The sequence below is a fragment of the Lissotriton helveticus genome, chromosome 4_1, assembly GCF_964261635.1.
Source record: "Lissotriton helveticus chromosome 4_1, aLisHel1.1, whole genome shotgun sequence".
Taxonomy (NCBI): domain Eukaryota; kingdom Metazoa; phylum Chordata; class Amphibia; order Caudata; family Salamandridae; genus Lissotriton; species Lissotriton helveticus.
In genome coordinates, this window is record NC_136063.1 from 214,564,357 (window position 1) to 214,578,499 (window position 14,143).

At 42.6% G+C, this 14,143-nt stretch overlaps 1 protein-coding gene across 2 annotated transcripts in view; it reads left to right on the forward strand.

Annotated features, from left to right (window-relative positions):
* The window catches only part of FAM135B (family with sequence similarity 135 member B), a 1,359,155-nt gene that overhangs the window by 850,712 nt on the left and 494,300 nt on the right, over positions 1–14,143 (forward strand). The window contains exon 6 of one of the 2 annotated variants that reach the window (XM_078686705.1): positions 4,741–4,815. In XM_078686705.1, coding sequence (XP_078542831.1) covers positions 4,741–4,815 — 75 coding nt within the window. Of the gene's footprint in view, positions 1–4,740; positions 4,861–14,143 lie in introns of both variants that reach the window. The other variant, XM_078686706.1, reaches the window with a different exon arrangement.

A 14,143-nucleotide genomic window follows, 5' to 3' on the forward strand; every position in this document is an offset into this window, starting at 1 on the left:
ATAATGTTTAGTATGCCTGAACTCAGTATGTTAAAGTGCATCTTTTTAGTGAGGGTGACTTTTTCACTCCGTGTTTGAAAACACCACTTTTAAAAAGGTAGGTATTTTCTTGCCTAACCACCCAGTGTGCCTCTGCTAGGTTTGTGTATTGCATGTCTGACTTTTGGATGACTGGGGCTGTAGAGGGGCTGTGGCTCCAGAATTCTGATGAGTCAGGGCTGGGCTAAATAGACCTGGGCTGCATTTAGAGTAGGGGGAGGAGATTTCCTTTTCACCTGAATGAGCCTGGTCTGCCTTAAACAATGCTGTCTCCACCGCCTGCCAGGAAGCTGCAGCAGTAAGGTCAGAACTGGTTTTGGCTGGGTACAGACACTCTCTGCCTTTAGAGAACGAAGAATTTGTGTGTATAAAAAGTGGGACCTAGACCCCAGACTTTTAGATCAGATTTGGGATTTAAGAGAAACCTTTTGTCACGGAGAAGAGCCGGAGAAGCTGAGGAAGATTACTGCCCCTGTGCTGTTCGCTGTCTGGGGTTGGCCTGAAGTGGCTACTTGCTGCCAAAGAAAAGGAGAAAAAGGACTTGCTGTTTGCTTTTGCCATCTACTTGAGGAAGAAGATCTCCAGGGGCTTAGAATTGAGCTTGCCTCCTGTTTTTTAAGTCTTAGGGACACAAAGACTAATTTCTTATTTCTCTCTGCATCTGGAACTGCTGTTTCAGCTGCCACAGAAGGAAATTGCAACACCGACGCTGGCGAGCGATGCCGTAACCTTTAGCGAAGCCGTGGGCACCACTCGTGAAGATCACGACCCTTTGCCCCAACTTGCACCGTAGGCCCGACGCCTGCTGACGGCGTGTAACATCGACTACGACACCGGTGCTTCATCAACGTGGAGCAATACTCGACGTGGGTGACTACCGAATTCATCAACACTGCACCTCCCCGACACAGTAAGGAGCAGACATCTCACCTCTGCAGTAAGGAACTGAGGCTTCCCCTACCCTGGGTCATAAGGAACACGCGCTGCTCGACGAAGGTTCACCTCCCCAACGCTGTGCGATGCCATTGCTTTCATTGTTTCCAAGGTACTGTTCTTTGGGGGTCTGTTTGACTCCGTGCCCGATGCCGCACACATCGCCATGGGAAACAACCTTTACAATGCAACTTTTACAACGCACTACCATTACCACAAAACTTTTACAACGCAACATCCATTACAACGCATGCATTTACAACGCAGTCATTACAACGCATGACACTACAACGCACACCACTACAACGCATGCCATTACAACGCAGTCATTACAACGCATACCATTACAACGCATAGCATTACAACACATAGTACCCTTACACTATCCAAAACTTACCCTACTGTTGCACCCCCTGGAGTTAGAATAGTAATTTTTACCCCTACACTATCCAACACTTACCCTACTGTTGCACCCCCCTGGAGTTAGAATAGTAATTTTTACCCCTACACTATCCAACACTTACCCTACTGTTGCACCCCCTGGAGTTAGAATAGTAATTTTTACCCCTACACTATCCAACACTTACCTTACATGCAATGTAATGTAATGCGTTGTAATGGTATGCGTTGTAAATGTAGTATGCGTTGTAGTGGAATGCGTTGTAATGGTATGCTTTGTAAAAGTATGCGTTGTAACGTCATACATCCCATCGCCATCACCACCGTACCTTGGGATTTCTATCTGTCACAACGTTGTGATAGCTCCAGGTGGATTTCTTTATTGCTAGTGACTTAATTTTGTAGTTTGGTCTTGTTTTGGTTTAGATAAAGATTACTTATTTTTCTAAACTGGTGTGGTGTCCATTTGTAGTGTTTTCACTGTATTACTGTATGTGTTCACAAATGCTTTACACACTGCCTCAGAACTAAGCTTGTCTGCTCGTGCCAAGCTACCAAGGGGGAGGACAGGGTTTACTTTAGATGTTTGTCCCCTTACCCTGACTAGAAGCAAGGGTCCCTATTTGGACAAAGGTGCAAACTATTGCCAACTAGAGACCCCCGTTTCTAACAGGGTGGTAGTACACACTTTTAGTGCTTAGACCTGATCAGTGATTCTCACTCCAGTGACCACCTATTAAGGTGCTACATCCCGAACGTGAGTCCAGTGCCCACCCATTAAGGTGATACACCAAGAGCATGTAACAATTATTCCACATTTTAGCAAGATTCTGCGTGTGTTTAAAAAAAAAAGCCTAGGCCTTACACTTATAACTCAAAGAGTAGTTTTAATTTTGTAAATGCTGCCACCCTAGTCCTAGTGGTTTCATTTGACTTTCGAACTATATTAGCATTTTATTTCCAAAGTACAATAATATGAATCCTATCCTGAAAGGTTTGGACCAACAAGGTAGTAAATCTTTCTCAGCTGCCTTTCCAAAGGTTATCAACCTGGTTTCTACTGAATTGTAGAACTTCAATGTTATCACTGACACCTGGGGGAAGACATTGCCGTTTACAGCCTTGTTGGGAAGTCCAGGTTGAGCAAACCTGAATCCTTTACACCTCCTCTACTTCTACTTCACTTGTGTGTATCTGCTGAAATAGTAAAATCTTCTTTCCTTTTCCACAACCATTGAAAATGTCAAGCTAGCTGCACTTTGAAGATTAAATAGCCTAACGCCTCCTGGTCTAGACATAAACTATGTTGTTTACTAGTAACAGTGCAGATAACATGTATCATAGTGGCCAGGTTCTAAACATATTTTAATGGAAATGCCAAACTTTACCTAAGCCCAAAGATGTCACAGATCACAATTGTCAAGGGGGCAGAAGTCTTCTCCTCATAGCCAGCTGCCTTGCACGTTATTCTAATGTAGTATTCAGTGGGATAAAATGTTCTGGACTGCTGTTTATTGGCTCTGGAATTCATAACTGTGTGGATTGAAGACGGTCGCAGAGCCATAGGTGTCTAATTGTTTCTCAAGATTTCAAACAAGTGGTCCAAGCGCTTTTCCTACCGAGACTTGATTACGGCAGTGCCACGCTATGTGGACTCCCTAAATACTCTTTGACGCCCCTAAAGGCCTCTCTGAACGCAGCGCCAGATTGATCATGGGCACCAAGCGTAATAAACACATCTCTCCGGTTTTAAAATCACTAAATTGGCTACCCTATGAAGCTAGAATTCAGCTGAAGATTGCCTACATAAAATAAACGAATTAAGAGCTGAAGTGCTCCACATTGTCTGTGGCCTCAGATAAAGAAAACAACTCTTTATTGATTGCAACTCTTTATTGATTGCTTTTCAGAAAGAATCCCGACCATTGAAGTTTAGAAATTAATTAAAATGTGACTATTCACCTGATTTACTGGGCCATTCTTAGTGTTGGCAGATATTGAATTTTAGTTGTATATTGACAATGTTTTTAGTAGTATCTGTTTAAGTCTGTGTCTGCCTTTTCTGCCTTCCTCTCTCATGTTGTTTTAATATAGCGCCAAAAAACAGCATTTAATGTGCTGCTCTATAAACATAAAATTAACACGACATAACAAATAAAGAGTAAGCAAGGTGAAACGTTGCTCAGTGTTAGTGAAATGCCTCCTGCACAATTTGATCTTAGAATAGGGACCTTCAAGGCCAGTTTGTAATATCTCCAAATAGTATATGTAAACATAGTTCACTTACTTTCATGTTCACAATATATAACATGAATTGGAGTAGCATGACGACATTTGGAAGCACAGTATTTAGGTATGGGCGAAATTTCTCCTTTTCCAGCTTTAGATTAGATGCACGTGCATTTCTTGAAATGTATGAGTATTGGGCAAAATACACTTATAGGATCATCTGCATGTAAACTATATGTGAAGTATACCATTGCTAGGATACGTCAGACGACATACCTCTCCAGTGTATTTTTCATACGCTTTCTAAAGTCACGGGGTAAACGCTACTTGAGCACCGCATGGCTCCATGGTGCGCATGCTGTTTAGGAGTTTCCGCAATACATATACTGCTGCAACTGGTCTCCTGAAAGTCCGAATTTTATAAAAACGTTGAAGAAAAAAAATGCAGGAAATAGGTAAAACCAATAATTGGAATTTGTGGGAGGTTCTGCTTGCGTAAAAGCAAATTTGCCCGGTGGTAATATGTAAACCCTACAAATGGTTGTTTTGGTTTTAGAAGTCCTTCCTCCCTTCTTGCGGGGAGTCTTAGGGAGGAAACACAAAGGGTAAGAAGGGCTTTGGAGACTAGAATAGGTTAAAACCGGGAATTGTTACAATGTGTGGAAAGCTTCAATGAAAATATTAGTACATTATTCAGTACTGAAGCCAAATGAGGATACTGTTCCAAAGATAGACGCAAAAATGTAAAATATTTGTATTTGCCCTATGGTGTGAAAGTTAATAAAACGCACTGTTGTGTACTGGAAAGAATCTAAATTCATAGAAAGCAGGGATATGACGATTTGAAAGAAATAGAAATGTCATCCTGAAAATAATTTAAATAGTAAAAGTCCACACACATCAAGGGCCTGAATATAGTGAAATAAGAGGTTCCTAACAGAGAAGAGGAAGAAAGTTAAATTGTTTTGTGTGCCATCCACTAGAAAGTGACTTGCGTATCCATGAGATAGAAAAAAAATGTGGGCTTCCCCATTTTAAAAAAATTTCAGGGGTACAAATACAATAATTGTAGGATTTATTGGAAGAATTGCCATTGGTAAACTACATAGTTGATTCAACATATACTTTTCTCTTTTGTAGGTTCAATGAAAAGCCTTAAGAGAAAGGGCAGACTAAGGTGTATTTTCAAAAGATATAGGTCAGCAGCTCCTGCAGGTACAGCATAAGAAATAACACTGAACTAAGTACTTAACAATGTTGGTATGTCACTCATATATAAACCATATTTTATTTGTAGAGAAAGTTTAAGAAGTTAAATATTTTGTTTCAGTGCTTAACATTCTGGATAGTAAAATGGGTGCAAAATTGAGGCTACAAGAAACAGACTTTGTGATACAATTCAGGGAGGAGATGTGGTCAAGTGGCTAGAGATGCACACTTTGGAACAGGGGTACCAGGGTCAAATTCTGGCCTCTGGTCTCCCGGTGCCTAAATACAATATGTTACCTCCCTTGGTTTTGCGGTGAAACATTTAATGCCCTTGGGCCAGGTGCATGCTATAATGAAAGTAAACGGACTAGGAAAAGTTAACGTTCATACTGTGTTTATATAATGAAATGAGCAGTAGCAGCTTAACTACATACAAGATTATCATGCAGGGATGGGGCCTGATCTTACAGGGTGAAGGTCTTTCTTGTTGTTATTAAATGGTTACAGAAATCATGATGAACTGTGCAGTGCTTAAAAACATATTTTTAATCCATCATCATTCTTTAGCTCACTCCGCCACCCCAGTCCAGACATGGCCATATGCAAATCAGTCTGACCCTGTGCCTTATGGGAACAGTCCAGCCCGAACTGCCAAGCCATGTCTTCCCTGCACTGGAAACAGGCATCCTGGGCCGGTGTCTGGCTGATCAGCCAGGCTATCTTGAATCCAGTGGCAAAGTGAGCAAGGGACCCATGTCTGGGCATACCCTGCCAACTTAGAGCGAACAAAGCAAAACCAAAAGGGATGATGGACGGAGTGTTGAACATTGCAAGCACTCACCCCCTGTCAACTGATCTGGTTTAATCCATCATCATCCTAGCTGATGACGGCTGATAGCCAGAAACCGGTCCTAGGATGCTTGATTCCGGTCCAGGGAGACATGGCTTGGCAGTTCAGACTGGACTGTTCCCATGAGGCACAGGGTCAAGGCTGATTTGCATATGGCCATGCCTGAACTGGGGTGGCTTGGTGAGCAAAAAAACGATGGATTTAGACCCAGATCTCTGTACTGGGTGAATATATGACATTGTTCTGCATTCTGTCCATCAACTGTTGTTTTTGCATTTGTCACCCCGAGTGGGACGGGTATGCTCAGACGGGAGTCCCGTGCTCTCCACGCCACTGGAGTCAAGCTATCCTAGCTGATGACGGCTGATAGCCAGAAACCAGTCCTAGGATGCTTAATTCCGGTCCAGGGAAGACATGGCTTGGCAGTTCAGACTGTACTGTTCCCATGAGGCACAGGGTCAAAGCTGATTTGCATATGGCCATGTCTGAACTGGGGTGGCTTGGTGAGCAAAAAAACTATGGATTTAGGCCCAGATCTCTGTACTGGGGTGAATGTATGACATTGTTCTGCATTCTGACCATCAACTGTTGTTTATGCCTTTGTCACCCTGAGTGGGACAGGTATGCTCAGACGTGAGTCCCGTGCTCTCCACGCCACTGGAGTCAAGCTATCCTAGCTGATGACGGCTGATAGCCATAAACCGGTCCTAGGATGCTTGATTCCGGTCCAGGTAAGACATGCCTTGGCAGTTCGGACTGGACTGTTCCCATGAGGCACAGGATCAAGGCTGATTTGCATATGGCCATGTCTGAACATGGGGTGGCTTGGTGAGCAAAAAAACGATGGATTTAAGCCCAGATGTCTGTACTGGGGTGAATGTATGACATTGTTCTGCATTCTGTCCATCAACTGTTGTTTTTGCGTATTAGATAGTACAGCAAACATTTTTGTGGCGTGTGTCTGTTGAAAACGGAAGAAAATATCCAAAAAGATGATGGTTGGAGGGGGAGATATATAAAGCGAGGGAGGGAACCTGCCCATTTCAGCATATCCGGTGTTAATCGTGAGCACCCTGTGGCGAGCACCCCCTGGTGCCTGCCACACTGTGCATGGCTGGTAAGGAGGGACCCATGGGTACTCCCATCGGCCCGTTTGGGTAGGCCCCAGGTGCAGTGGAGCCCACTACAGGCCCCCACAGTCTGATTCCGACTGCTGATTTGAATCGGACTGCACAATTTGGAAAGTCTGTCCAAATCCAGCATCATACTCTGTCATTCGTAAATGGAGCCCATAGAGATGCACGATTCTGCTCCATACGGATCGGTCATTTCAAATGCCGTTGGGATTGGATTGGGATATTCCTAACACCTAAATCGCATCGTACTCAGTCAGTCCGAAACCTTTCCATGTCAGTTGGAAAGACACATTCCCGATCAGATTTGGATGGAGCAAATGCTGTTAGGAGACCTTCCTAAACGCATCAGAATCAGGCCCTAAATGTCATTGGCTTGTCTCTTGGGATAGTGGCTTGTAAACGTACTGAAAAAGGAAACAATTGACAGATATTTCAGGGACAGAGTCAACAACTATTGAGTAAGTCAATAACATTCATCCTCACATCCCCACTATTCCATGAGACTGAAAACTAATAATCGTAGATTTAGTAAAACAATTATAAATATCTCCAATAAACTAAATTAACTGTAAGTGAAGAAAGCAATTAAGGCTGCAGAAAGCACCACTCTGTTTTACAGAGAAAGATTCTCTTTCTCATCCTAACTAAACCTTTAGAAATCTGTGGCATTGTAAAGTTTCAAATAACAAATCATTGAGAAGTACGTGAATTTAAGTCTAGCATTAATATGTAGTACTGCTTTTTTAGAGAGGTGGGCTCAGTTTTACAAATATTGTGAATCGAGGGTGCAATACTTTTTTGGCCACAATGCAAAATTTATTTTGGGATATACAAAGGCACACAAATCCAGAAAAAAAAGTAATTAAGTTGCTTCAAGGAGGCTTTACATCAGTGAAGCTTGGGTGGTCCTGTGCATCCACCCCCACGTATTTTGATGGAAACCAAGAAGTCTATAAACCTGGGTTTGAGCCAGGATGGTACACCTAATCAAGTCTGGCATAATGAGGAGAACCATCTTTATTTCTCCTTTATACTTCCTCTTTTCATGTGTGCTGCATTCTACAGCACACATGCATTATGTGCAGGATAGTTTATATCCAGGAAGGTACATCTTGTGCATAAAACTATCCTGCCCACAACACAGGCACCCTTACACCATGGTGCAAGGGTGCTTGGGTTGGCGTTAGGCAACCACAAGTGTGCCAGCACAGGAAGAGAGTTGAATAGCTCCATATCCTTTAAAGATGGTGCAATTTAGCTCTCTCCCTTTTATGCAATGCAGCAATTTACCTTGCTCCACTGTTTTGCATGAACTATTAATCTGGGTCAGATTGTATTTATGAATAATATACCACTTATTATGTTATCAACAATACTACTAGCAGAATTAATGTTATAATTACCCCAAATGACCTCCAATCGACTTGAGAGAAGCTTTTTTTAATTGCGCCCTGTTGCAACACTATCCAATCTTTCAATGATAGCAGAACTGCCAAACGCTTAGTCTGAGCTCCAGACTGTTAGTTTAATCACCATTTTTCTTATATTGTAAGGGCTCCTTTCTCCACTCCTAAGATAGAAAATCAATGGGTTTGTCTTTGGTTAAAGACAATAGCTTGCAAAATTGGCTTAATCGACAAATGAAGATGAAATCAAAGCATTCTTTTCAGTTCCAGACATAGAATAGAGGCTTCGAAATACTGCCACTACTTGCAACAGGCACTAGAAGGTCTCTTACAGATTCGAATCAAGAGTTGCTGAGTTGCTGAGGGCAATTCAATAAGATTTTCAATAGCAAAATAAGGTATTTACAATACATAAATTACTCCTGCTTCAATCATGTAAAATGCATACAATATACACACCCATGTGAGTGATATGTGTGCATAGAGCATAGGTGTATGATACATGCATGTAAGATTTAGGGTGCAGGAGTTCATTGAGCAAAAATATATCATGATTGTTGTTGAAAATGTCAAATACTTGGGCAAGAATAATGAAACGAAATTCAGTTAATATTGCAAAGCTCCAAGACTCCTACTTACAGGACATACTGCATTCCTGAGTCCAAAGCCTCTTACCATGGGATTTGGCTGTGATAATTGATATCTCCACAGTAATTGCCCAACATGCATGAATTATATTACTTTTTTTGGCTTATATTGTGATGTTTTAAAGTATCATAATCAAGGTACATAAACATGTTTGCAATGTTTTTTCTAAATTCTGACTACTTCATTTTTACATTAGATGTTATTAATTTCTCTGAGTTTCTAGAAGGTTGAGAACTATGGGTCTCATTACGAGGCCATTGCAGTGGGATTGGGCCCGCCCGACAAGTAGACGGCGGTCCCACCCACAATATTTAGATACATCCACTGTGTAGGCGTCAGAAACATGCCTTTTTAGGTCTCGCGTCAGCGAAAGACCTTATGTCGCCCGTTTTCGGGAATGTGGACAGGAAAGGGTGCACGAGCGCAGAGTAGCTCAGTTTTCACCTCGTGAACGCGCACGGCGCCGTGCCCCTCTCCTGTCCACATTCCCTTGCGCAAACACTCACTCACGCATGTGCACATACACACACTGCATACACACGCGCGCGCACACGCGCACACGCACTTACACTTACACAGACACGCAGGCACCCAGACAGGCAACCCCCTCCTCCTCCCCCACAGTCACACACGCATACACACAGACTCCAAGACACACGCACGCTCACACACATACACAGCCCGCCGCCACGCGCGCGCCCACACATGCCCCCCCCCCGCCCTTGCAGGCCAGCCACAAAGCGAAGCCCCACTCACCGGCAGCAGAACTCTTCCTCCATTCTTCGGCACCGGGGCGCAGGGTAGGCTCCTGCCTGCTCCGGTGCTGCAACCAATCGCGGCCTCATGGGAGGCGGGGTAGGCTCCAGCCCTCCTACTGCCTGTTTCCGGTTGTCGCGCCGGCCTGCCTGACTTCCTGGTCGCAGGCCGGCAGAGTGACGGCGGTGATTTGCGGTATTTATTTATTTAGTTATTTATGCATTTTTTTTATAGCCAGACCATTTTTTTAATGTATTAGTATTACATTGGGTGAGATCATAGACAAATTACGCTCCTCTTGGTTTAGTGAATGATTAATTTATACCGATCTAAATAAGTAACGGTTCTGATGATTAGAAGTGTGGCATATGTATATTTATTTCCTTTTAAACCCTCGTTTGTATCTACAATATGGATTAGTCTCTTTACTACTCACTTGCATGGAACCTTGTTGCATCAGCTGAACGTTTTTCACTCTAGTCATTAGGACACAGTCACGTAACACAAGCTTCCACACTTTATTGTTGAATACATCTGTTCACCTCAGGACACCTATTTCTGTGCACTCCAGGCACCCGCAACCTATGTTTCCAGACAGTCTCATGTTTGGAGTTTGCTGGGCATTATTTTTGGGAAGACGACATATTCTACCTAACTGGTTCACCTCTGATAGACTGTGGTATTGACTTGCAAGTGGTCCCCGGACCCTGCTAATGCATGATAATATTTTTAGCAGTATTTTCTAATAGGTTCTTTTTAATGACAACCCTAATTATTCTGTAGTTTTGACAGTAGTGCCAGGTTAACTTCGACTAGCCACACAAATGTAGAAGTACACTTGTCAAACCTGTAAACTTTTTATTTCAGGTTCAACATATACCGGATTTAAAAATGTATAGATAGCTTGATGTATATTTGCACGATATCTTGTAAACCATTTAAAACGGTTAACTTGTTATTTATAGGGGTACTTGCAACAGCCTCCCAATACACAGCTTGAGATTTAGACCATCAATGTATGTCACTGACAGTATGTTTGGAAATGTTTGCAGGCATAATTCATTATAGATTCTAGGAGCATTTATGCAAAAAAGATCCTCTACATATTCATTGCATTTCATTGTTGTACATGATTGAAAGGTGTTATGCATGCATGTTGTCTTTTGCTTGTCACACGCTAATCGCATCCTTTAAAAATAAATGGCCTTGTCTGTAAATCTTCTGTAACGCACGCTATGAATTAAAAAAGAATATCAAATGTGCATTTAAGACGTAATAATTTGAATCATTTTTATAGTCTGCTATGCAAAGGTAAAACAATAGCTCGAAGCAATCAACATTGAAAGAACCTAGTCTCATGGTAATGCTCGCTCCAAGTCTACAAAAAACACCATGTCAAAAAAACTGTGCAAACTTCGGCTTTAGCCATGCTTTAATAGCACTCTTTTTATCTATTTGCTTACTCATTCTTTTTTTACATTCCTAGCCTTTGTCCCCATCGCTTCCAGGCTATTCCTTGAATTTACTCACATGTCTGCTGTTGTGAATGTATTTCTCCGCCTCACTCTGAATCGTACAATTACCTCTAGGTCTAACCATACGTCTTCTAAAACATATCCTTGTTGTTAATCTAGTCTGTTGTTCTGCTTTAGATATTATTTTTCTGAAAAATATTTTAGACCGAGTTCTGCTTTTTATTTTCGGTCCTCGCCTTGTATTACAACAATGGAGACTAAGCTCCAGCGAGCATGCGCTGTTTGTAGAGGGTTATAGCATTGTGGTGATTGCTTAACATTGGATTGATTAGAACAAAAAAGACACCTGTTCACATGGGAGTGTATAGATGTGGGATTTCTAAACTGGTTACAGTTGATGAATGGACGAGTTTTACAAGTTCATCTGATTCAACTGGTGGTGGGGAAAGGAGAAAGACAGTGGTTTAACTTTGACAGCACTGGCCAACCAGGATGTTACCCTGTGGAGATTTATTTAAAATGTATTTATTTATACCTCCATCGACGGTACTCCTTTTTGGGTTTTTTCCAAACTCTAAGGAAGGGAAGGTTATTCTAGCAAGTGGCTGGCACTGACTTTAGGTAGTAGTCCTGTGTGCAAGGCCCCTCCTTTGGACTCTGTGAGAATATTGTATTGAATGTTCTTTTTTTGTAGATTTATATATTGATAGCGTGCCACTTTATAACTGTTGCAGAATGCACTTGGATGTAAGTAAGCAGAGATGGCAAAAAAGCATTAAACCTAAATTGCGTTAAGCTGGCAATCCTCATGCTTCAAAGAACACATAATATGGGTAGATATGAGGCTGCACCTTCAGAAATACCAGAAAATTGAAGCAGTGATGGGGCACTTGTTCAGCCATATTTTGGCTCCCAACTGCCCTGTTCTACAGACAGCTTAGCTGGATGGGCCTGGGGATGTGGAACTGTTATTGATCTGGCGGTTCCATGTGCCATTTATGAATCTGGTTATATGAAGCTGCTTAATGCTCAATTATTGGTACCAAGATTTTTGTGGTTGTGTCATATGACGCATCATTACATCATCCTGTTTTCCCATTGCACGACTGTCTTTAAGTTGCCTTTTTAACAAAAACATATTTAAAGTCATTGCACTATTCTTTTGAAGTGTTAGACTTTAAAATTGATTAAATTATTACATATCTGTTTACAGATAAAGTGTGCTGAGAAGCCTTTCTGTAGGGGAAATCTTTTGAGAGTTTGTATGGCAAATAGCTGCTTGTGTTTACAGTAATAGCATTTCCCTAAATAGCCAGATCCACGTCTGCCCCTTTGTAAGATAAAACATCCACCCTTGCTCTATTAAAACTAGAAGCTGTCTTCAAATTGTGAAATACTGTGTGTTTGTACCCAGAACATTTAGCAATTCAGAAAAGAGATGATAGTAGTGTAAGTTTCAGAAAATGCACCTAGCCACTTGCTACACTTTGGACCATACGTGTCCACTACTCTTACAAACTCATGTAGGGTAGTCACAAAATGTGAATTTACACTTGTATTTGTAAATGTGGCCCATAATGTATAACTTAATGTCTGACACCTACTTAGTCCCAAGTATTAGGATCTATGTGGCAGGATCTAAACATTTTTATTTTCACTTTAATGTGTGCAGATGCTTGACTTTAAATGACCGTATTACTTGTGGGAGACTGCTCTTCTCACATCACAGAATACTCTAATCTCTAGTAGTTCAATCCGCTGGCCTACTTTATAATGTGTGTGCAGACCTCTTGCTGGCCAGTGTCTCCATGTGAATTGAAATTGTGACTTGGTAAATAGTCTTCCTAGTGATTATGCTTTCTTTGAAAGTCAGTTGATCCTCTGTATTCCTTTCCCTATAGTATTAATTTCCTTCCATATTTCCATTCAAGCAGCGAATGTATGCGCTGTCTCTTTTTGTTTGTCTAGGCCCATGCAGCGTCCTGTTTAAAAAAATATATATATAAATAAGGATAGAAATGAGGCTTGTTGAAAAGTTTCAATTACTTCATGCATGCATTAGATTGTCCTAGAATAAGTGGGACTCAATGATGGGGTTCACTCTAGCTTGGCATAGCAAGAACAACTTTTGGGTATTCAGAAACATGCCATGCTTTTTAGGTCTCGTGGCGTAACAGCGCGTAAGCGCTGTCTCGCCAGAGATCTTTTGTCATTGGGTCTGCTTCCCAGGAGACAGTACCTGGCCGCGCGCATCTCGCAAAAGGCGATCGGCGCAGGCCACGCGCGCACGAACGCGCTCAGCTGCTGTCTCCTGGGAAGCTCCAACACCCCACACGCATGCGCATACTCAGAGACACACACACACACACACACACGAGCGCCCACGCACGCACCCACACATACAGAGAACCCACCCCCGCTGTCGCATACACACACGCCACACGCACGCACACACACACAAGTACACCAAGCGCCCCCCCCGCCCACTTACCGCCACTCCGGTCTTCAGCCGCCACCGCGGGGCTCTCTCTAGGGCATGGGAGCCCCGCGTCACCAGCACTGCTTCTCTCCGTAGGCGCGGCTTCTGTCCGTGGGCGCGTGCGCGGGCTTCCGAAGCCGGAAGTCCCGCCCTCTCCGAGACGAGAGGCAGCAGAGGGGATCGTGAGAGTCTGCTCCGCTGCTGGTATTGCGTATGCCTAAAAAATTACTTGACACCTTCTGGTAATGTTAGCGCTATATCAACTCGCATTAAATTAAATAAAATAAACACCGCGGCTCCTTCCGCTTCCAACGACACTCCTTGTTTATTTAATCTACGGGGTTGAAATGCTAAAAGCGGCTGGTTTCGAAGTATGTGTATGTGAAGGGCCAAATACTGCTTTCTGGTAAACGTCCTTTTAGCCATAACTGGAGCAGCGTGCCTTGGGTTGAGCCCTTACAGCTAGAGTATCCCACTGTCATAATTTTTATTATTAATCGAAATGCCATTTGTTCGTCTCTTCACTTTCCGGTTTATTTTGGTGGGAGCGGCTTTTTTGTGGCATATTTTTCGTCTTCAATCAA